Below are 22782 nucleotides of genomic sequence, written 5' to 3' on the forward strand. Positions count from 1 at the left end.
GCCCTGGGACCCCTGCCCCACTCACAGCAGGGGCAACTGAGACCCGAGAAGGATGCCTCTGACCCCAGGGGGGGCTCTCTCAAGCAACTGAGTGGTAGGGTGCTCTACTGTGCTGGTCCTCACCCCAGACCCCAGGGGCTGCCAGAGACAGACTGCTGCCCCCTGACGGCCGCCAGCGAGAGCAAGCCTGCACCCTCAATAGCCTCAGGGCCCCTCCAGGTCAAGGCCAGCTTCATCCTCCTCATAGGCCACCATACTTAGCTCCTCTGTGAGCAGGTCCCCGAGGGCCCAGCTGTTAGAAGCCACTGGCATGCACAGGACAGGGGCCGGCCTGCTCATTGAAGCAATGTGGGGTAACCAACACAACACGGGGGCTCCGTTCCAGAGAAACCGCTGCGACACCATGCTCAAGCCCTCCCCGGGATCTGCCTAATTTGCAGGGAGCTCAAACCCAGGCCCCAAATGTATTTCCATGACCACAGGCGAGAAGCCCCCACAGCCCTGGTGAGCAGCAGCGTGGGGTGGGGGGACTGTGGCAGGGTGCCGAAACACGAGAGCCTCCACAGGACAGCTCAGGAAAGACGCACCGTCTTCCTCTCTTTTCCCTTAGCCGTTGGGGCAGGGCAGGCGCTGAGCATGAGAACAAGCCTCACTCGCCTTCGTGGCACTCCGACTGTGCTCCCCTGCCTGCAGCCCAGCACCCCCAGCCTGGATGCAGAGGCCTACGAGCCCCTCCAGGCCCCCACTATTAGGGATAACAAGTTCTTCTCTGTCTAGGAGAAATCTGGACTCGCTGGGGGCCCCTGGCTCACGCTATAGCCCCAGGGCTTCCACAGCTCCATAAACAGGACCCCTTCCTCAGCCAGCCGCAACTCAAAACCTGCCGGAGCACACTCTCCAAGCCATCCCTTCCTGCTTAGCCCCCATACCACCCCCACTCAGCGCCCCAAGAAGTGACAGAAGCCAAGGAGTCCCCAGCCCCAGGTGAGCAGGACTGCTCAGGGGCCCGAGGGGCCTGCAGGACACCGTCTATCGCCTCTGGAGGCACGGGCCCTTTCCTGCCTCCTCTCTTACCTCTCCCAGTCTCCCCAGTGATGCCCTTCCTGATCTCATTCATAAAACATAACCTAATCACACCCCCACCTCAGTCTGGGCACTCTGGCCACCTGTGTGTTCACTACAAGTTAGCCTCCCCCAGGGGAATGCAAATGCCTTCAGGGCGGTGCTGGGGCTCTACTCACAGCTACTCCCACAGCCCACACTCACAGCGAGACTGTCATTCCCACAGGCCGGCCCCCGCCAGGCCGAGATGAGAGACTGCCACCCTGCCACCCTGGGGCCGTTGTGCTTCCTGTCACACCAGAGGCTGGCAACAACCTCAATCTCAAGATAGCTCACGCCAGGCACAAGAAGGTCTAGGCTGACAGACACAGCTAAGCTCTCGAGACATTTATTACAAAATACCATGGGCACTAACAGGGGTGAGAAAGACAAACACTAGACTCATTTGCTCTTCAGGTAGATCTTGGGGGTCTGCCAGCCAGGAGGGGCTTCCTTCAGGCCTGCCTTCAGCCAGATGCGCCTCAGGTCTCTCTCGAACTTGATCTACGAGGGCAGAGGGAGGGCCACCGGCTGATTGGTGGGTGGCACAGCCATGTGTTGTCAGCCACCTTGCCCCACCCTGGGCCAATGGCCCACACTCACCTGCTTCCGCTTCAAGCGGCCTTCACGGACCTTCCGCCGCAGGAACCGGGTCCTCTTGACCAGCTTTCGGTACTTGTGATGATTCATCTTCCGCCGCCGGATCTTCAGTACGTTTTTGCACTGCATCTGGGATGCATCCCAGACCCCCTCGCCCCCCTGCCCAGCCCCTTCTGCTACCTGGCTAGGCCGACACTCATATAGTTGGGCTGGAGCCACGGCCCCTGGGGCCCCAGCATCCAGTCCGGGCAGGAGGTAGCGAGTGGTCAGCCAGCTCTCCAAGAGGCTGATGGATATCTTCCTGGGGACCAGCATCTCCTCAAGCTCCAGCTGGACCCCCTGGCCAGGGAGGGAGGCAACCCCACTTGGACCTGCTGGCTGGGTGCTGTAGCGGGACCTGCAGGCGTGGCGGCCCAGCACCCCTGAGACAGGGGGGGGCCGACGGCAGGCTGCAGGAAACACGAGGACCCAGTTACCCACGGGGCCAGGCGGCCGAGGGCACGACCAGGGGGCCTGACCAGGTTGGGCAGCAGAGCCTCCACGCAGGCTGGCACGGCCCGCACCCCACTCCTGGCCTGAACCCCGCTCCTCCCAGGCCCAGGCTCCCTGGCGGCGCTCGGGTGTTTACAGCGGAGGCTGTGGGCCGGGCTCCTGCCTCCCGCCAGAGAGGCGCAGCAGCCGGGGCAGGAGGGCCGGTGGGGCCGGTGGGCCGCTTGGCCGGCATTCCCGACCCAGGCGCGCACCCCGCCCGCCCGCCCGAGGGCCTCACCTGCCCGGGGAGCGGCCTGGAGCAGCCGAACGGTCACGCGCCCCAACAGCATAGTCGCGGCGGCCCCAAGCGCTCGGGCAGCTGCAACGCAGGCGCTGAGGTCACGCAGGCGGCGGCGGGGGCTCGGGTCCTGCCCGCCCCCGGCCCACGCCTGCCCCCCGCGCCCCCCGTCCCACCCCCGCCCCCCATCCCCCTACCCCGCGCCCCCCGGCCCACCCCCGATCCCCACCCCCCACACCCCGCTCCCGGCGCGACGCCCGCGCCGCACACACGGCTGCCTCCCCGGATGACCCGGCTCGGCCGCCCCGCCCCTCCGGCCAGGTCGCCGCTCCCCCGGGGCCTCAGCCTCCCCCGAGGCACCCAGCGCGGGGCAGGGTCGACGCTCTCCGCACCTCCCCAGACCCGACCCGACCGGGAGACTCGAACCAGCCGCCGCACTCAGGTACTTCCGGTCCCTCCTTCACCACTCCGCGTCGGCGCACGCTCCGCAGTACCCAGACAGCGACGGCTTCCGCCGAGGAGCCGCCGGTCCCGCCCTCCCCTGACGTTTCCCCGGTCCCGGGTGCTGCCGTCTGCGCCTGCGCGGCCCGGCCCGCCGCGGAGGGCGGAAGCGATTGTCCCGGCGACGGAAGTGGCGTTCTCGGCGCGACGGATGCGGCAGAGCCTGGCCTCTCCGGCCGCCGCTCCCGGGCCGGCCGCCGCCTCCCCGCCGTTCCGCGTCGAGGGCGGAGACCACTGCGCTCTTTACTGGATGGACTGTTCCAGTTCTAAAGCAAAATCGCTCCCACCCTGTGCCTGCGGGAAGGGAAATCCGAGACTGGTTCTCCTCCGTGGAGCTGGGTCCACCGAGCCGCAGGGCTGCGCCGGGGTCGCGGCTCCGGGCACGTCACCGCTCCACCGGGAAGGCCCGCGGCCCGCACAGGACCGGCGCGGACCTCAGCGCGCCTGGGCGCACAGGGCCGGGGGCGCCCTGCTCAGAGGCTCGCCTGCAGGACGGCTTCCCGCAGCCGCAGCAGGCAGCGGCCGTCCCGGTCACCCCAGGCCCCGGCCTGGCTAAACACCGGCGGAGGACAGGCTGGTGGGCGGGCAGACCCTGCAGGCTCCAGGCCGAGCGCCACAGCTGAGGTCGCGCGATGACGCTGTCCCCTGCCTCCGGAGTGGCTGCTGGGGACAGGCTGCGGTCTGTCCGCGAGCCCGCCCTTCACTCTGGCTGCACAACCTCCCCAAGCCATCAGTCCCCGGACCCCAGGTGCCAACACTGTTGCTTACACGTACTTTTCGCTGTACTGGGCATCTTTCTGCAGACCCACACGCACCAGGAAGGCCACGTCCGGTTGCCCGGACATACAGAGGTGCTGGTCTGAGGAGAGCAGACACTGGGCCTGTGACAGGCCCCCCACAGCCCTCCATCCTCAGAGCCCATGCAGGACCCAGAAACAGCCCAAAGCCACTCACCTGCTCACCAGAGGCAGGACACCCCCACGTGCCTTGTTCTGCCTGACACACACATGCCTGGGGTTACAAACCAATGTCCCTCGGGCACAGGGGACTTCAGAACCATTTTGTCCTTTTCTTCTTCATTTTTTTTTTTTAAAGATCCTTTTTTTTTTTAAAGATCCCCCCCCCCCCCCCCCCGTAGATAGTTGTATGTTATAGCTGCACATCCTTCCAGTTGCTGCATGTGGGATGTGGCCTCAGCATGGCCCGAGCAGTGCGTCAGTGCGCGCCGGGGATCTGAACCCGGGCCACCAGCAGCGGAGTGTGTGCACTTAACCGCTAAGCCACGGGGCCAGCCCCCATTTTGTCCTTTTCAAATCCTCCCTTCTTTGCCACCAAGGAAGCAACCTTTGTCCGAACACACAGACAGCTCAGGCCCATCACAAGCCTCCAACAGAAGAGCAGGCACACAGGAGCTCAATACAAAATCCGACACTTTAATGAGATCAGAGACAGTGGCGCAGACATACCACTAGAACGGGTACCGCAGGCCGTGCATGGTGACAAGCAAGCAGAATGACAAACTACAAATTCCTCAACGTTCCAAATGTCCTGAGTAGAGAGAACTGTATTTATTTAACCACATAAAATGCATATATAGGAAACCTCTATTTAGAAGCTGGTGGCCTGCACTCAGCATCGCACAGATAAAAATATACGACTTTCAACACAGATCTAAATACCTTCACATTTTAAAAATCGGAATTCTCTACACAAGTTTTAAGTTGACAGAATTCAAGTTGAGTTTTCATATATAGCTTTAACTTGTATTCAACACATGTTTATTTACAACGTGGCTAGAGAGTAAGGGGCTATTAAGGCCATTTTCTCATTGTGAAACACTGCAAGATATGTACAGAAGTACAACCTAATATAGGCAAAGGTTTTAAAAGTCACTTTCTTGGTTTGACGTAATTGACTATCGATACAGGAGTGAAGAGACAGCCTGTCCTTAGCACCAAGCCACACCACCTGGACGTGCTCATCTGCTACCGCATCCAGCTGCTGCAGGGCTGCTGCTGAGGTGGGCCCTGCGCTGCCGGGTGTGCGCCACGCCCAGGCTGGCCTAAAGGGCACCTCTCTGGCCTCTCGATTCCATCTCCAAATTCCTCACAAGGTCCAGAGTCAATAAACCATTTCCAAAAAGAGTTGTGCCACAGGGCCAGTGATGCTGAGGTGTGCACACTGAAGGTCGAAGGGCAGCCCCCCGGGACGCCGAGCCTCACCTCCGATGCCTGCTGTGCCCAGGGTGGTCCCGCTCGTATCGATGGCCCGTTCGCTCATAAGACCTCGAACGCTCTCGTCGCTGATCTCTATAGTAATGACTTTTTTTCTTGTATTTTCCAGAATTATCTGCCCGCTCCCGTGAGCGGCTTCGAGAGCGGGAGGAGCTCCGGCTTCGAGACTTGTGTGGCTTCTGGGTGGGGTACTTGCAGTCCTTAGACTTCCGGTAGCTCCTCACCTTGGAACCTTTGTAGGGAGCGCTTCGGTGTGCCTGTCTTGGGGGGGAGTCACTCCGACTCCTTGAGCGGCTCTGTGATTTGGACCCGCCAGACGTTGAGCCGCTATCGCTTTTCCTGTGAGGAAGGACAGCACCGCCAAGCGAGTGACCACCCACCCCAACCACCTCAGGGTCAGGAGTGACTGTTCCCTGAGGGGCAGCCATATTACCTCCAGCTACCCTGGGGAAAATACCCACCCCGCCGGGTGCAAGCCCCCCAGTGAGCCCCGAGCAGCACACCTCCTCTTAGGAGAAGCAGATCGCGATGGTGACCTTGAGTAGCTCTGCTCTCGACTCCCACTCCGACTTCGACTCCCTCGCCCCTTAGGCAAGCTGAGAACAGGGTGGGGGCAGTTACAGACTCGCAGTCTCTCCAGCCAACCCCACCAGCCCGCTGGGGCACTCAGGTACTCACCCATTCACTGGGCTGTCAGCCTTGGCCTTCTTCACACCCTCCGTTTTCCTCTTGGCGTTCTTCACAGGGAGTGGGGAAGGCTTGTTTCCTTTTCCTTCTTTGGGGGACTCCACTGGAATCAAGTACAACAAGTTAAAACCCAACCATTAGACAACTGTTCTGATAAGACACGAGTTAGCAGAGCAAGATCATGTCTCTTCCATGGGACTGATAAAGACGTGCTCATCCTAACTCCCTGCTCCCAGCCTGGGACTCAGACATCAACAGGCAACCCAAAGACACAGAAGGCCACCTGGCTCGCTTGCCTTCCCTCAGGGCCTGGGGATGGGCATCATGCGTAACTCTAGGATCTGACCACACAATCTACTGCCCCAGATTTATAAAACTTTCATTAGGGCCGGCCCTGTGGCTTAGCGGTTAAGTGCGTGCTCCGCTACTGGTGGCCCGGGTTCGGATCCCGGGCGCTCACCGACGCACCGCTTCTCTGGCCATGCTGAGGTCCCACATACAGCAACTAGAAGGATGTGCAACTATGACATACAACTATCTACTGGGGCTTTGTGGGAAAAAAAAAAAACGAGGAGGATTGGCAACAGATGTTAGCTCAGAGCCAGTCATCCTCAGCAAAAAGAGGATTAGCACGGATGTTAGCTCAGGGCTGATCCTCCTCACAAAAAAAAATTTTTTTTCATCAAAAGACAAGCTAATTGGGTAGGCTGGGTAAACAAAAGCATTTCAGAAAGCCTGTCCATGTCCCTTGGAAACATAAAAGGATGAAAACAAAACTCCTTTAGGAGCCCCCGTCTCATTTCAAAGATCACCAAGTGTTCACCAGGGACTGGTGCTTGCCAAGTGCTCAGACCAGTGGCAGACTCAATATCTGGAAGAAAGGAGGGCCACCCTGTAGGGAGCAGACTCATGCGCCCTGACACTCACCCAGCTTAGGGGCAGGCGAGAACCCTGAGGTGCTGTCCAGGACCTGGGTGCCGCCCGGCAGCAGGCCCTTGGCTTGTGCCTTTGCCTCTTCGATGGCATGCTTTCTCTTTTCCACCTCACTTTCCAGGTGTGTCAGATCAACCTATCAAAGCCAAAATCCATCTAGTCAGAACCAGATGCTTCTAGTCAAACACAAACGCATGCGTTATGTGAAAAAACATAGAAGAACCTTTTTCCGAGTATAAAGCTGCAGGATTTTTAAGCAGATTTCTTGAATTTCTTCTTCAGTTGCTCCAAACAAAAGGAACCAATGGGGACGATTAGGCAAAGGGATCTGTAAGCACAAATGCCGTCACTGTTACACTTTTCTTTATGGATAAGAAGGTTCTTAGGGCAATGGAAACCAAGCCTGCTGGGCACCAAGAAGCAGTTTTCTTGGCATCGATGAGCATAATTTGAAGAACACGACATGAAAGTTTATGGAGGCTGGAGGAGGACGCAGACTGGACCACCCCGTGGTGCTGCAGCACTGACCTCCAGCGTCCGGGCAGCAAGATAAATGCAGGCACAGGCGATGCTCTCAGGCTGGAACCTCACGAAAACATCTGTGCGAAGGCTGTCATTCATGTAATTCCTGCAAATCAAAAGCAGGAGGAATTACACGCCCTGGGCAATTCAAGATCCCCGTCTGCATCATCTAGATGAAGTCACTACTCCTTTAAGTAGTCTACTGCTAAGACTTAGGGCTAGACAGTCCTGTGAATCTCAAGAATTCATGGAGAAACATTCTAGCTGCTGCTTCTGAATACAGGATAGGAAGACAGGGAAATTATTGAAAAAAATTTTAAAAAGCTGGCTGAATGTCAGACAATACATGTTGCTATGAAAGAGAACCGACTTTAACTTTACTTTTCCCTCTCATCTATTGGCCTGCTCTCATGCAAAGCACAATGTCTCAGAAAGAAAATGTCTACTGTAGTGTTAAAATGTATTTGAGGAAAGAAATCTAAATGCTCAAAATCCATAGTGCAGAGAAGCATGCAAACTCAAAGGAACTGGTTGAGCATGGAGCCTGCAAGGGCTTTTCTGAGACAAGTTGTCCTCCTGCGTTCATTCTCCTTGAAGAGGTGCTCACAACCTTGGCCCTTCTTCGTCCATGAGGGAGGCCACTTGGAAAAGGGGAAACACCCCTGGGTGCATGGGAACATCATGCAGAGGAAGGCTCAATGCCCAAAGGGAAGTCCTCTTCTCAGGTTTATCAAAGAACTGTTTCCAGATTGTCCCATTTCAACAAGGAGTCTTAAAATGAACATTCATAAAATCAGACAAAAGCAACAAAATACTACAAGTTTCATCACAATCAGTACATTTAAAAAACTTTATCATACTTTAGAAGATATGAAAATACAAAACATTTGCATTTTTTAAAAAGGTAAAGGGTTTTAAAATTGGCTATATTTTCAACATTTTTCTTTAGATATATTTCTCTAAGTGAATTTAATTTAATAGACCAAAATCAGACCTCATATTCACTTTATCAGTATTGCAAAAACAAAAGATTAATTTCACGAGAAACCAGCTGAATAGGTCATGTACTTAGTCTCCTAACATACCCCAATTAAGGCAAGCTTGAGAGTCAGGCTACATATACAGGGAGCCAAGTCACGCTTGGATGGAACTGACACACTCCCCCGCCTGTCACCCCGTATCTTTGCCCAACACCCTGCAGAAGGTGATATACAAACCCACTCAGAGATTTCTCAATGAGAAATCCTACACAGGCCAACTAGCGGCCCCTGGCTCTGAAGCTCTTGCTCCAGGCGTCAAGAGGTAATCAAGGAAAAGCCTGTCATGGCGCCAAGGCCACGAGTCCCGGAGGGTTGCAAGTGAAGAGTTCAAACATTTTATAAACATAACCATTAGTAACTTTTTTGGTTCTAATAAAACATTTTCAGTACTCAAATAGCGATATATTAATCCATTAACTTTTATGGCCTAACAACAGAAGTCTTCAAAACATATAAACTTATTGCTATATTTGAAATAAGTTACAATATAAAAAGTGTCCATAGAATAATTTAAAGATGCACACCTTTTGGTAGAATGTGTCAACACTTAGCTGCTAAAAAGAGCAACTTTAGGACTTCCAGAAATAATGACATAGTCCCATACTGAAGTCTGAATTCCCATCAGCCAATTCTTACAGCTCTCCATAAAATTTTTTTTAAAGAGAAAGGTACTGCATCTTTATTGCACAGGTACAGCAGTTTTAAAGGGACAAAATTCAAGACAGTTATCAACTCTAATCAATACAATTACCAAAGCACGACAGAGGATTAACAAGAAGCACAACCGTCAGAGAACCACAGCAGCAGTCGGCCAGCACTAGACTACCGTGCGCGTACCACCATCTAGAGCCAGCCTTCGGCGGAGAGCCTGCACTGGATTGGCTGAGGACGGCCGCTGTCCCTGCACCGAAGCGCTTGGACAGCAGAGGAGAAGTCTTAGTCACTTACCCTCAGAGGCTACCCTTTGATTGAAAGAGTACAGAAAAGAAAAGTCAAAATGGGTTCTCTCTTAGACACAGCATAGCACCAGACAATTCAGGCAGCAAAAACGACCCTTACAGACTTAACTCCATGGAAAAAATTCACACAGCACCCAGCACTGAACTATTACGTCAGGCTTCGTTTCTAGCATATGCATTGTTAAAACCAGTCCCCAGAATTGTAGAAACACTTTATCCCCCCCTCTCCCACAGGATTCTCTTTAACAGTTAGCAGCAATTTCACAGGAGATATAAGATCACTAAGTCTATGCAGGCACCTTTGGGGAAGATCCCGATGTGCCACGTCAACAGCCCCCACAGGGAAGCCCACTGACTGCTCTCCTTGAGGGTGGGGGGAGGGTACGGGCCACCTTACCGTTACACCAGTGCCTGATATTTTGGGAGGCTCGTTCAAATTTATAGGGCAGGAACACTGGGCACTCAGACAACTCCAGCCCACAACCAAGTCATGGGACCGACTACCCACTGCCCAAGTGCCTCAAACCAACATATTCCTGCACTGCCCTTGCTGGTCTCAGAAAACAGAGAAGATCAACTCACCATGAGGTCTGGACCAGGTGCTGGTTACGCTCACACTCTAACACCTGAAGGTACATAACGATTATCTGGAAGATACGGGTCAGGCAGTTATTACCAAGAACCTTGAGAACCCGGAATTCAGATCTTGAGGGTGTCCATGCAGCAAATAAGAGCCTCATGGTCTACCCCCTGGGTAGACCCAGGGGTGGCTCCTGGTCACATGCCCGGTGCACAGCTCGGCTGGAGGTGAGTTTTGGTGACGCGCCTGCTACTTGCTTTTGCAGCCAGGCAGCAGGAAAGCACACAAGGACCCAGCTGCATGCCACAGCGAGGAAGGCCTCGTTTTTCCTAGCCGCTACAGGGCCGGTTTTCACTCTCGTCTTCATTCCACCAGTGAGATTAGCCTGCCCTAAACATCTCTGTACCCCAGTCACCAACTTACACAAAACATGGTGTGAATATACTCTCAGAAAATCAAAGAAAAGCTCTTAAATCTATGGTGAGTAATTTGCTGAGAATTTGAATTAATGCCAGAAAGTCAAACAAACAAGACAGAAAAAATGAGGAAACCCACCAATAATAAGGAGATGAAAGCAAAGATGCAAATAGCAAGCTCTCTTAAAAACTAGTTTTGTTTTTAAGTGTAACAAAGAAAGTACCCGTGGTATTGTATGGCAGCCATGCTCCTCAACTAACACGTGCTGCAAATTGCTTTATTCACTTCCAAATACAAGGGCTCAGAACTCTTCCAATTCCCCCATAACAGGAAATAAGGCTATTACTACAGCAACTTTAAAAAATTAGCTGTTGAGAAAGAAAAACGTAAACTGACAGATTCCCTTTTTCCAAGTTCATCATTAGTTTTTTGTTTTTTTTTTTCACGAGGAAGATCAGCTCTGAGCTACCATCTACCAATTCCCCTCTTTTTGCTGAGGAAGACTGGCCCTGGGCTAACATCCTTGCCCATCTTTCTCCACTTTATATGGGACGCCGCCACAGCATGGTTTGACAAGCGGTGCGTCAGTGCGTACCCGGGATCCGAACCAGCAAACCCCGGGCCGCCGCAGCAGGGCGTGCGCGCTTAACTGGTTGCGCCACCGGGCCAGCCCCTCAGCACTATTTTTGAAAGCTCAAACTTAAAAGACGCCATTTCCAAAACTCTTAAAAACATATTATTAAAATTAACAGATGATACAAGAAGACTGGTAAGTAGACTTATTTTCAGATTATAGACGTAAGCTGGAAAACCAAGCCAGGGACACATTTAATTCTCTCCAGTTTTCATCTCAGTGAGCATGAAACAGTGACATGGCGGCGGGGGGAGGGGACGGCTCTCACGTGGCAGCTGGGCCACATACCCACCTTGTGAGGATGCTTCACGTGGACGCAGAAACCCAGCTCTTTGAGAACTCGTCTTTCTGCCTTTATAATTTGGTTCTTTAAATTAACATAATCTTGATCCAATAGTAGAGGCACAGGTTTCCTACAAACACAAACCACATAAGGTCTACACAAGGGTCAAATAAAACAAAGTCTTTCAAGTCGCACGATTACCTCCAGATGGTATCTACTATGAATACCACGATACAGATGCAGCTAAGAAGTTCACTTCCCTTCCTTTAACTAATAAAACCACTAAGTCCTCCTCAAACCCCAACACTAACCTACTCATCCCTTCTCAATAACCCTCCCTCCTCTTCCTCACAAATAAACAGCTCTCTGATGCATAATAAACACTGACTGAACACAGCGGAGGGTCTGAGATCTCACTGCACAAGCAGTAAATGCACTTTTTCAGGCTCAAGACCTAAGTGTACATGCGGACGATGACGGTATGGGAAACCAGAGAAGCAAGGGGAACATGAGGTTTAAACATGGCCGAAGGAGTTCCGTTTATTTAGCAGCACAAAGGCTGGGCTAAGGTCCAGGCAGTGGTTCTCAACCAGGGGCACTTCTGCTATTCCTGGACCACATCTGGAGATGTTTCTGGCTGTCACAACTGAGGGACGAACTATTGGCATCCACTGTATAGAGGCTAGGAGACTGCAAAGCATTCTACAACGCACAGGACAGTGCCCACAACCAAGAATCATCCAGCCCGAGATGTCGACAGCACCGAGGTTGAGAACCCAGCTCTAGAGCATTCGGAGACTGCCAATGGCAAATTAGGAAACCAATGCCAGCAAAACTGTAGCCACAGTGCCCTGTCCTCCTCACTGAGGTCCCTTCACTCATCAGCAGTATCTGTTAGGGACTCTCTTCTGGGCACAAGATTAAAACCTCACACCCTGAACTTTGTTTCAGAAATGCCAGTGTAGGGCCGGCCCCGTGGCTTAGTGGTTAAGTGCGCGCGCTCAGCTGCTGGCGGCCCGGGGTTCGGATCCCGGGCGTGCACCGACGCACCGCTTCTCCGGCCATGCTGAGGCCGCGTCCCACGGACAGCAACTAGAAGGATGTGCAGCTATGACATACAACTATCTACTGGGGCTTTGGGGGAAAAATAAATAAATAATTAAAAAAAAAAAAAAAGAAACGCCAGTATAACTTAACTATAGAAAGAAGCAGAAACATTTGACAGATCTGATAAGACTCACTTTTTCTCTCTCAAATGTCGAAGGCGATGAAATACGTTGATGACGTCCCGTATCCGTCTTGGAGCCTCTTCTATTTTGGAAGCCAGGTGAACACAGGCCATTGACACATGCTGGAACGAGAAGGTTGCAAACACAGATGTTTGTTCCAATCCTCAGTCTCCAACGGCTTAAGAAGGGCGACTAAAAGCACAGAGGAGGTGCGCCCCGAGGAGAAGGCCACTAGGGAGAAGCCATTCTGCCGCACCGGGGGTCCCCAGCCCGTCGAGCAGGGCGCCCGACCGGAGGGCAGGCGCTCACTCCTCTGAGCGGCCCCGCACACAACCACACCGGGTCTCCTCTCAATGGTGCCGTGAGAAGAACGCCCTCACCTCCATCGAATGCTTCACAAAGGACTTGGTATAAAAGAACCGCTGGAACAACACCTGGCCGGTAGCCATGGCCACCTGGAAGAGAGAGGGTCTCCGTCGCGTCTAAACGCACAGCGCAAGGTTTCGCAGTTAGTCCCCGGCTCTCCGGGACCCCGACACAGGAGCAGAAACCAACACATCCCCCGCGCGCACGGAGGCTCCTGGCGTCCCCCCCGCCCCCCGCCCTCACACCTCCGGCGGCGGAGCAGGGAGGCGCGGGCCGGGCGCGGACGAGGACCGGGGTCGGGGGTCGCCGCCCGCCCGGCCCCGCGCCCAAAAGGGCCCCTGCCCCGGCGCCGGCGCGGCGGTTCCCGGGCCGAGGCTCGCGGCCGCCCCCCCACCTGCGGCAGGCGGAGCAGGATGCCGGCCGCCTGGATGAGCTCGCAGCCCACCACGCGGAGGTCGGTCTCCGTGTCGGTGTCCAGGCCGCTCGACATGGACGGCGTGAAGCGGAGCTTGTCGTCGGGCAGGAGGCAGTTCTCCAGGGTGATGAGCACTCCGGAGTACAGGCGGTCCCCAATCAGCACGCCCTGAGACCCGGGGGCGGCGCTCCCCGAGCCCGGGGTGCCGGCCGCGGCCGCAGGGGCCGCCGTCCCCGGAGCGCCGGCCGCGGCCGTAGTCGCCGCCACCGCCGCCATTTTGTGCCGCCGACTCCCCTTCGGGCTCCTTCCCGGCAGGGCGGCTCCTCGCGACGCGCTACGGTCGCGCCCGCCCCGCCCCGCCGCATGCCATTGGTTCGGCCGGCGGGCGACCCGGGGCCTCCTTGCCGCGATTGGCCATCAGGCCTGCCCATCAGCTGCGCGGGCGGGGGCGGGCTCGTTACCCAGGAGGCCCTGCGGCGCCCCGGCGAGGCCGCGGTCCCGGACCCGACCCGGAAGCACTAGGGCCGGTGCCGGCTCCGGGCGCGGCCTCAGCATCCGCACGAGGGCCCGGGAGATCGCGAGGCTCTCACTGCAGCCCCAAGCCTTCTTCGGGGGCCCGCGGGTGGTGGGCGAGGGGCTGGGCGGGACGACCCTCCCCCGAGGGCGCGGGCGGCGGCTCTCCTTGCTCCGGACTCGGGCGGGGGTCGCGGGTCTCGTGGCCCCCACAGGGACTGGAGGGTGAGAGGATTGGCCCACGCGCTGGTGGGCTGTCCCCAGCGCGGCAGGACGAGATACTGTTTGCCTGAGGGAGCCGTGGCGCCGGCCCTGTGGTCGCTCTCCGGTCCTCACCGAGTCCAGCTTTGGGGTGCAGATGTTCGCACCAGCTGCCCGAAGTTCTTGCCGTCGGAACTTAGTCCACAGGCCAGAGAGGGGTGGCCTCAAACGCTGAATTTGATGTCTGTGAAGCCCCTGGCAGCACGGGGACAGACATGAGTTCCCTTGGGGACCGAGGGGAGGGCAGCCAAGTTGGGATTCCCGGGCCGGGGCAGGGACTTGGACTCATCCCACAGACGGCGGGGAGCCATCGCGGGCGGTAGGCGCCTGTGCGCCCTCCTGACCACTGCCCCTTCGTCTCCTCCAGGGGCCTTTGCGTCCCCTGACAGCGGTGCTGCCGTCGCATCTGTACGAGGAGCAGTGCAGTACTGTCTGCCGTCGCAGTTACTCCAGACTTGCACCAGGACATTGTAAGAACCCGTGTGAGGGTGGTGGGAGAGCCTGGGTGGGGGGCAGGTGGAGTCGGGGCAGGTCGGACAGGAGATTGTCCCCGACTCAAGCCTGCTGAGACCCAGAGGCCTCCATTGGCTTTCACTCCTGGTGAGACTTGATGCTGCAGCTCAAACAGTGCCAACTAAGACCCCATCTCTTTCTTCTTAGCCTCGTGGGCAGCATGGTTAGTGCCCCACCTCCCTGCGAGGGGCTGGCAGCTTTCTGTTGGCTACTGTCCAGGAAAGGAGGAATTTCCTCTTCACTGGAAACCCCAGAAACAGCTTGTTTCTCACTGGCCCTGCCTGGGTTGCTTGTCCATGCCCTGAACAGTGACTGACCAGAGGAGAGGGGAAAGCTGATGGCTCTAGCCAGTCAGGGCCAGGCCCTGGAGCTGGGGACAGGGCCATGGCACCCAGGCCTGTAGAAAAGAAACCTGGGTCGTGTGTTGAAGGGGAAGTGGGTGCTGGGAGCAGCCCATAGTTTGCCACACCCCCACCTTCCTGAGAAGAAGGAAGGGCAGCTCCTCCAGGGCAGCACATCTTGCACAGAACTTGCTCTCACACACCAAAGGGCTCTGTATCCTCCACCTTGTTGTCCATTCAATAGCCATTTACTGATAAGCAACACACACTGAGCACCTTGTGTGCAGAGCCAGGCACTGCACTAGGTGCAGCATAAGGTTCAGCCATGCACCTCCAAATGCTTCCAGTCTAGTGGCTATCATTAGACATGGTGAGAAGGGCCAGGAGGAGGAGCCTCATGGGAGGCCAGTGCACTGGAGCAAGAAAAGACAACTTGCAGCAAGGATGGAACAAAGTGGACAGATTCATGAGATGGCCAGGATTCGATTCACTCCGTATGCACCTGGAATGTTGAATCCAAGAAAGGAATCTGGAATGACTTCCAGGGACTAGCAAAGGATGGAGGATGGTGTTGCCACAGGACCCAGCATGGGAGCACAGGGAGTGGGGACAGGTTTTTACTGCCAGATAAATGCAGGAGTCATCAGCAAGCAGCCAACAACTGCTACTGTGGGTCTGAAGAGCTTTCTGGAGCAGTGTGCGGAAGGGTGAGCAGGTCACCCCTGGAGAGCAACGACCACAAACAGTGCATAGTCCTTGGAGTCAGGAGCCAACAGTATGCTGGATTTTGGTTCCAGGAGATGGCTTTGGTGAGAGCTGCTGCGGGACCGTGGGGCTGACTGCAGACTCAGTGACCGGAGGTCAGAGGTGGTGACCAGAGTGTGGCCAAGAGAAAGGAGAGCAGACTCCAGAGCTGGAGGAGGCTCAAAATATAGATGGGAGAGGCTGAGGGTGGAGTCAGCTCCCTGAGAGGGCAAAGGGGAAGACCTGGCCCCAAGTGGGAGGGTGAACACAACTTCCATTTTGGCACAAGAGAAGGATGGATGGGGGCGTGGCAACACAGGAGGTAGACGGGCAAAAGAGGATCAGGGTTGGTAGAGGGTCAGCGGAGGGTCAGCGGAGTGAGCATATCCAGAACTACTTCCTGGGCTTGACTCTGGACTTAATGGAGTAGAATATGCGGGGGAGGGACCCCACCTTTACGTTAAGACCTCCCCAGGTGATCCCATGGCCACCCTACCTGCTGTCCCTGCTGGGCTGGGGAGTGAGGGAAACTGAGGCTGACGCTCAAAGTGGCTGGAGAGCTGAAGGTCTGCTGGAAACAAGAGGAGATCAGGGGAGGGCTGGAGGGGTAGGGGGCAAGGTCAAGCATGGGCAGGGCCAGAGTGGCGATGGGGGACTTGGATGCTGAACAGGCTACCCACAGAGCCCTGAGGGGAGCCCTGGTGCAAAGCCCCCAACTTGCAGGAAAGGATCTAAGGTTCTGAGAGGAAGCGCTTGCTCAGCTGAGCCCTCACCCCAGCAGCCTCTCCCACTACCACAAGGCCACAAGGCTGCCAAAAAGTGGCCGAAAACAGGCACCCCAGGTGGAGCACACCCAATGTGTGTTTGCTTGATGTCAGAGAACACAACTGGAGACGATGAACAAACAGCACACGGGCTTTATTTACATGAGAGGTTTGAGTCTGTCCCAGAGAGGGAGGACAGCCTTTTCTCACACCTGTTAACTGAAATGTAAATTAACACAACTGCAAATCAGACACACACTGTTGACAAATAATCTTTCGCCCCTGTTTTAGTTATGAGCATCAGGGGAGAAACCTTTTCTTAAGACACTCGGCTGCAAAGGGCAGGCGGTATTGGCGTCCCCCTCAGTGGTACTGCACCACTCTGGAAAATATGCCTTCAGGCTCCTTCCCATCCCCCAAGGCAGCAGCAAATCCTTCCTGTCGCCTCCTTTTGGCTAAAGCAGCCAAAGATTTAAAAGTCTTTGGTTCGTAGATGGCTAGATCCGCAAGCACTTTCCTGTTGAGCTCCACTTGGCACTGCAAAGAAAATCAGAGCCTGCGTCAGCATCATTGGGGCACAGAAGATTGAATGCAGCTGAGCGTGCCCTGAGCCCGCACCCCCGGAGCACCCCTTCTGCGCCCAGCCATTCCACATGGCTCCAAGGCAGTCTCTGCCCTCACAGGACACAGTCTGTTCAGAGAGGCGGAGAGGGAGTGGTGAATCCTGTCCAAGCAGGGCGGTGGAGGATAAATGTGAACAAGGACGAAGGGAGGGCATCCCTGCAAGCAGTGACGTGGGAGAGCAGGCTGGCATCTAGTTCTGGTGCCAGCTATAGGACCAAGGACCTTGTTTAGGGTCAACGGCCATCACCAAGGCAGAACTATGACTGTTGGCTTGGGGTAACCCTTTAATTCTGCTGGGAAGAGGAAATCAAAATTCCCATTTTACAAACAATGAAATGAAACACAGAAAAGGTATGTGAGACACAAGCAGTGGAACAAAACCGGGCCTTCCCCATTATTCCCACAAGAGCCAGACCACATCATCAATCAAGCCAAATGGCAGGTGACTTCAGAAAACTGGAACACTGCCAGTGAGCCTGAGGGGCAGAGAGGTGGGATGGTCTCTGCGCATTAAATGCAGCTAAGCAGGAGGAGTGGATCCTGTTCTGCCACCTGGGACCTGTGTGCCTTGGGCAAAGTCCATCTCCTTTCTGAGCCTCAGTTCCCCATCAGTAAAATGGGGATGTCACACCCTCTACCCTTACCCTGAGAATCTTGCTAAAGCACCAAAGACAGGGCCTGATACAAGGAGAAGCACAACACACACTCCCCTTAACTTTTTCAGAAAAAATTTAAATGCACACAAAAGCAGAAGGAATAGCATAATCACCAGGTTCAACAATTACCAAGATTTTGGGACTCATGCTTAATCTATCCCCTCCAAGACATTTCCTCCTCCTTTTTCACTGTGTGAGTTTCAACTTTATCTGCTACCTCATCAGAAATCCTTCAGTTATATTAAATAAAGTTTAAATTAAACTTTAAAGTTAAAGCTAAGTTTTTCTACCTTTTTCCCTTGATGGGGAAACTCCAGAGCTCACGTCTTAGTACCACATGCCCCATTTCCAATTCTGCTACCAGGAGCAAGGGCAAAGCAAGCGTAGTGAGTCCCTGAACCTGCCAGAACTGGCCCCCCTCCCCAGAGGACAGCAGCAGTGCCAGGGTGCTAACACTCCACTGCCCAGCTGCTGGACCACACCAGCTGGGCCGGTTTCTGTAGAGGGTCAGCATCGCAGCAGGACATCCTCAACTGTACCTTAATTAAATTGCCAATGAATGCCGGGTACTTCAGACCATGTTCCTGGGAGGCAGCTGTAATTCGATTAATCCAGAGCTGAAATAAAAAAACATCAAGATGCTTAAGAACTAGTTCTCTATGTTATGTCCACGCCTTCCAACAAAGTTCTGAGTGAACCAAATGGTTTTTTTGTAAAAGTAAATAGAAAAGCCAATGTTTTCTATTAGCAAACAGGCCTGCAGTACAGATAACAGTGAGCAAAGGCTGATGCATGTCACCCAAGCACCGTTTTTTTTTTTTTTTGGTGAGGAAGTATGGCCCTGAGCTAACATCTGTGCCCATCTTCCTCTACTTTGTATATGGGACACCACCACAGCACAGCTTGACGAGCAGTGCGTATCTCCGTGCCCGGGGTCTGAACCCGAGAACCCCGGGCCACTGAAACAGAGCGCGCACAAACTTAACCACTACACCGTGGGGCCGGCCCCCGCCAGCTGCTTTCTAAAGGAGAAACAGAAAAACCATGTGCTGGAAGGCGTTCATTCAACGCACATTTTTAGGCACTGAGAATACAAAGATGAGCAAGAGATTCTGCAGCACACACAGCTCAGAGTGTAGAAAGGATCCATGTGGATGAATTATGACAGCCACTGAGGTAAGTGCCACCAGGCAAGGATGAAACATTTGAAGTGGAAGCTTCAAGGAGGTGAAGAGTTTTGGGGAAAGAGCAGGCCTGAGGGAGGGAGGAAAGGGGCCTCAGAGGACCCAGCTAGCAGGGAGTAGCAGGGTCTGTTCCAGGTGCAACAAAGGTCTGAAGGCTGCAGGGAAGTCAAGGCTGATGGGGAGGCTGGGGAAGATCTGGAAGGGCGATGTGATGTGGAAGCTTCTGACGGCTCTGGTGCGTTAAACAAGGGGGAGGCCAAGGGGGACTCTCTTAAGCCATTCGTTACTAGTCTTAGGACAGTACTCAAGTCCACTTTCTTCCTCAATTTCACTGGTTCTCAAGTTTGAACCCACACCAGAAGTATCTAGAGGTTTGTTAAAACAGATTGCTGGGCCCCACCTCCAGAGTTTCTGAGTCAGCCGGTGCCGGTGGGGCCTGAAAATCTGCATTTCTAACAAGTTCCCAGGTGAGGCTGCTGCTGTACAGGGAGCCCCGCCCCGCGAGAGCCTCGGCTCTCCTCTGTAGCAGCAAGGGCGTGCGTGCCACCAGATACTGGCCACAACTCTCCACATACGCATCAGTGACCAGAGCCCTGTGGGGTCCTAGGCGGCAGCACCACCTCTATCCCGTTCCGACAGAACAAGGCACAAAAAACAGAGCTGAGCTGGGATGCAGAGGCCCCTCCCGCACAGACCACCGTGCAGAGATAGTTTATCACGCTGTGGCCCTAATCTCGGGTTAATGACACTTTTCTCATTTTAAAGGGTCAGAATTACCTCCCTTATGCATTCAGGCAATACTGACAAAGTGCTACTGATTTAGACCCCTGGTTACAGCATTCAGCAGAACAGAAAGATCTCTTCCGAAACTGCCCTTCTAGCGGGGGTGGGGGGACGAGCAATAAACCACCAACCCAGTAAAAGACGCGGCGCTGGACGCTAAGTTCGCAGGGGAGGGAGCCGAACCAGGAAGGTGGCACGCGCGATGCACGAGCCCCGAGGGCGGCCCGGCTTCTTCCAGGAGCCGTCGGGAGCCAGGAGCGGCCCGGAGCGGGGAGGGGGGCGAGCGGCCGGGGACAGGCCCGGAGGGACCAGGCCTGTCTGCGTCCGGCCCGTCCTACGTGTGACGGGAAGCTTCCCGCCGCTGCTTCCAGGCAGAAGGGAGGTGCGGGCGGCAGAGACGGCGCGGCCGGGCCAAGCGGGGGGCTCCGGCAGGCCCGGGAAGAGCGCGGCGAGGGGCGCGGGACCCGGACGGCCCGCATTCCGCCGGAGAAACGAAGGAGCGGTCCTGCGGCGCCCGCCTCGGGCGGAGGAGCCGCTCCCCGGGCAGGCCGGCTAAAACGCTCACACGTCCTCGCCGCACCGTCCACCCGGAGGGGCCCCGGCCTCGCTCACCGTCCTCATGCTCCTCTTCTTCACCCTTCGGGCTCGCGTACATTTCACAAACGCTCTCGTCACAGCCCGGACGGCAAGCCGGTAGCACCGATTCTTCCTCCCCCGGAAGTGCCGCGCGTGCCTCAGCACCTCCTGGACCCGCCAGTAGCGGTCGGTGAGGCGACTCCGTAGCCAGAGCGCTGTGGTGAGGAAGACCATAGCGCCCGCGGGCCAACAGCCCCTCAACCAGGCACGCGCCGCCGCCTCCGCGCAGCCAGCGGAAGCGGGAGGGCTCCCAGCGCTTCCGGGTCAGCAGCCCGCCAGGGGGACTTCCGGGGCGCCGCGCGTGCGCCCTGGGTCCCCACCGCCGCCGGGCCCCCCACGGTTGTGCGCATGCTCTTGTGCGTGCAAGATGGGCCGGGCGGGTGGGCGGTGGCGAGTTCCTCCCTGCTGCGCTGGGCCCGGCGGCCCTGCCGGACCTCCCGGACGGGGGCGTGGGGCGCGCTGGGCGCGGGGCAATACAGACTAGCCGTCAGCCGATGAGGTGCAGGCGTGTGCTGTGCAGGGGACGCGGGGCCTTGCGGCCGCGGGCGGGCAACAGCTTGCGGGAGGGCGTGGTGCGGCCCTTCGTGTGCATGCGCGGGATGGGAGACCCAGGGACGGAGAGCGGCCCCGAGTGCCTCCGACGGCTTGGGTTCCCTCTGGCGGTGATGGGATGTCCTGAAGCTGGACGGCGGTGATGGTCGCCTACCGCTGTGCAAGGACGGACCGCCCAGAGCAGGACCCTTCAGAACGGTGCACTGTTCACGGTCTGTTTGACCACAGCGGGAAATGGTGCAGGGGGCACATTACGGGTGTGCAATTTCCCTGTCACTTTTTATTTGCATATAATTTCAAACTACGGAAAAGATGCGAGACCAGTTCAAGGAACTACCAGTACGCTTTACCCGAATGCGCCAACTGTGTACATTTTGCTCCGTTTTTTAGTCCTTCTTTCTATAAACGTTTATGAACACAGTGGGGTTTTTGGGGGGACCATTTGAGAGGAAGTTGGCGATATCTAATTACTGTGTATTTCCTAAGAACAAGGACATGTTTTTACAAACCACAGCACAAGGATCGAAATCACGAAATTTGACATTAATACAATACTGTTGTCTAGCCTACAGTCCATATTCCAATTGTGTCAAATGTACTTCATCATTTTTTTCCCTGTCCAGGATCAGGCACTGCATTCAGCTGTTGTGTCTAAGTTTTAGTCTTAATCTGGAAGAGTTCCTCAGCCTTTCTTTGTCTTTCTTGACCTTGGCATTCTTGAAGAGTATGAGCTAGTTATTTTGTAGAAAGCCTCTCAGTTTGAGTTTGCCTGATGTTTCCTCATGATCCGAATCAGGTTTTACATTTTTGCAGAATATTACAGAAATTAAATAGTGTCCTTCTTGGTGGCTGGTTTCAGGAGGCCATGATGGCAGCCTATCCCAACATGAGTGATGTCAGCTTTGACCACTTGGTTAAGGTATCGTTTGCCAGGTTTCTCTACTTTTGTAACTAATAAATAATTTGTTGAGAAATACCTGGTGAGTCATTACAGGCCTTCTGGTGAGCAGACACTGAGGGAGGTAGGAGTGCAGAGGTGGGTTGTGTAACGCCTGTTAAAGAGGGAGGAAGAGGACTGGGCCTGGAGGGCCTCAGAAGGGATGCAGACTGGACAGCATCTGGGCTAACCCAGTAATTCCAAAGTGAAGATTGCCTGTTAGAGAAGTCTCGTGTTGGGCAGAAATGGCCAGACCCCAGTATCTTAGCTGTGCTCAGCATCTGGGACTGCCAGGAAGAGCATGCCGTTGGCTGAAGTGCTGCAGTGGACTTGAAGCTGAATAACAAGTGTGGTCCTGAATGGCTACCTGAGCAGCACACCCCCATCAGCCGTCGGGCTTTGAGACAACATCCTGTTCTTCATCAAACTTGCACTCACTCATTTGAGCATCCATTGTTGATTCTCTAACTCCATCATTCTTTCCATATTTACTGGCATTCTACTGAGAGAAGAGCTTTGCCATTTGGGGGGTGCAATTTTAAACAGTGTTAGAAGAGTGCACTGAGAGGGTGATATTTGAGTAAAGGAGAAAATAACTGATGAAGCCAGGCAGGTATCTGAGGGAAGAGTATGCCAGGCAGAGGGATCAGCAAGCACAAAGGAGCTGAGGCAGCAGCATGCCTGGTGTGGTCCAGAACAGCAGAAATGCCAATGTGCTGGGAGTGGAGCTGGTGAGGTCCCAGGGTCAGGCCTCTGTAGCTCAGTGAGCAAGTCGCAGGCCAGAGACAGAGGCCGGTGAGAATGTGTAGGGCCTTGAAGGTCGTGTAAGGACTTGATATTCTGGTTATCGTGCTGCGTCTGGGCTTCCCCACAGCATGGCAGCCACAGGGCCGTCAGGCTGCTTACATGGTGGCCTAAGGACAAGGCAATGTGGAACCCTATCACCTCCCTAGCCCACCCTGGAAAGTCACGCAGCATCACTCCGGCAGTACTCTGCGAACCTG

General features: G+C 55.3%; 3 protein-coding genes across 8 annotated transcripts; all 3 read right to left on the reverse strand.

Annotated features, from left to right (window-relative positions):
• Positions 1-1436: 1436 nt before the first annotated feature.
• Positions 1437-2986, reverse strand: AURKAIP1 (aurora kinase A interacting protein 1). 2 transcript variants are annotated; one of them, XM_058552632.1, is made up of 4 exons: positions 2883-2986; positions 2471-2551; positions 1705-2150; positions 1437-1605 (listed from the first exon to the last, which is right to left on the reverse strand). In XM_058552632.1, exons 2-4 carry the CDS (start codon positions 2520-2522, stop codon positions 1504-1506), a joined length of 600 nt encoding a protein of 199 aa, XP_058408615.1. In that variant the 5' UTR covers positions 2523-2551; positions 2883-2986; the 3' UTR covers positions 1437-1503. The 2 variants fall into 2 exon arrangements, with proteins under 2 accessions (XP_058408615.1, XP_058408614.1); XM_058552631.1 differs by having other exon boundaries at positions 2863-2976.
• Positions 2987-4384: 1398 nt separating this feature from the next.
• Positions 4385-13563, reverse strand: CCNL2 (cyclin L2). 5 transcript variants are annotated; one of them, XM_058552633.1, is made up of 11 exons: positions 13250-13563; positions 12870-12944; positions 12502-12611; positions 11270-11390; positions 9929-9993; positions 7354-7453; positions 7049-7153; positions 6820-6961; positions 5884-5995; positions 5709-5801; positions 4385-5544 (listed from the first exon to the last, which is right to left on the reverse strand). In XM_058552633.1, exons 1-11 carry the CDS (start codon positions 13544-13546, stop codon positions 5190-5192), a joined length of 1575 nt encoding a protein of 524 aa, XP_058408616.1. In that variant the 5' UTR covers positions 13547-13563; the 3' UTR covers positions 4385-5189. The 5 variants fall into 5 exon arrangements, with proteins under 5 accessions (XP_058408616.1, XP_058408617.1, XP_058408620.1 ...); XM_058552634.1 differs by lacking the exon at positions 5709-5801; XM_058552637.1 differs by lacking the exons at positions 9929-9993; positions 11270-11390; positions 12502-12611; positions 12870-12944; positions 13250-13563 and adding an exon at positions 9139-9331.
• Positions 13564-16535: 2972 nt separating this feature from the next.
• Positions 16536-20497, reverse strand: MRPL20 (mitochondrial ribosomal protein L20). The gene is made up of 3 exons (XM_058552639.1): positions 20266-20497; positions 18226-18303; positions 16536-16943 (listed from the first exon to the last, which is right to left on the reverse strand). The coding sequence occupies exons 1-3, from the start codon at positions 20461-20463 to the stop codon at positions 16770-16772; spliced, it is 450 nt and encodes a 149-aa protein (XP_058408622.1). The 5' UTR covers positions 20464-20497; the 3' UTR covers positions 16536-16769.
• Between the last annotated feature and the right edge of the window lie 2285 nt (positions 20498-22782).

This window comes from Diceros bicornis, chromosome 13 (genome assembly GCF_020826845.1).
Source record: "Diceros bicornis minor isolate mBicDic1 chromosome 13, mDicBic1.mat.cur, whole genome shotgun sequence".
In the NCBI taxonomy this organism is placed as follows: Eukaryota; Metazoa; Chordata; class Mammalia; order Perissodactyla; family Rhinocerotidae; genus Diceros; species Diceros bicornis.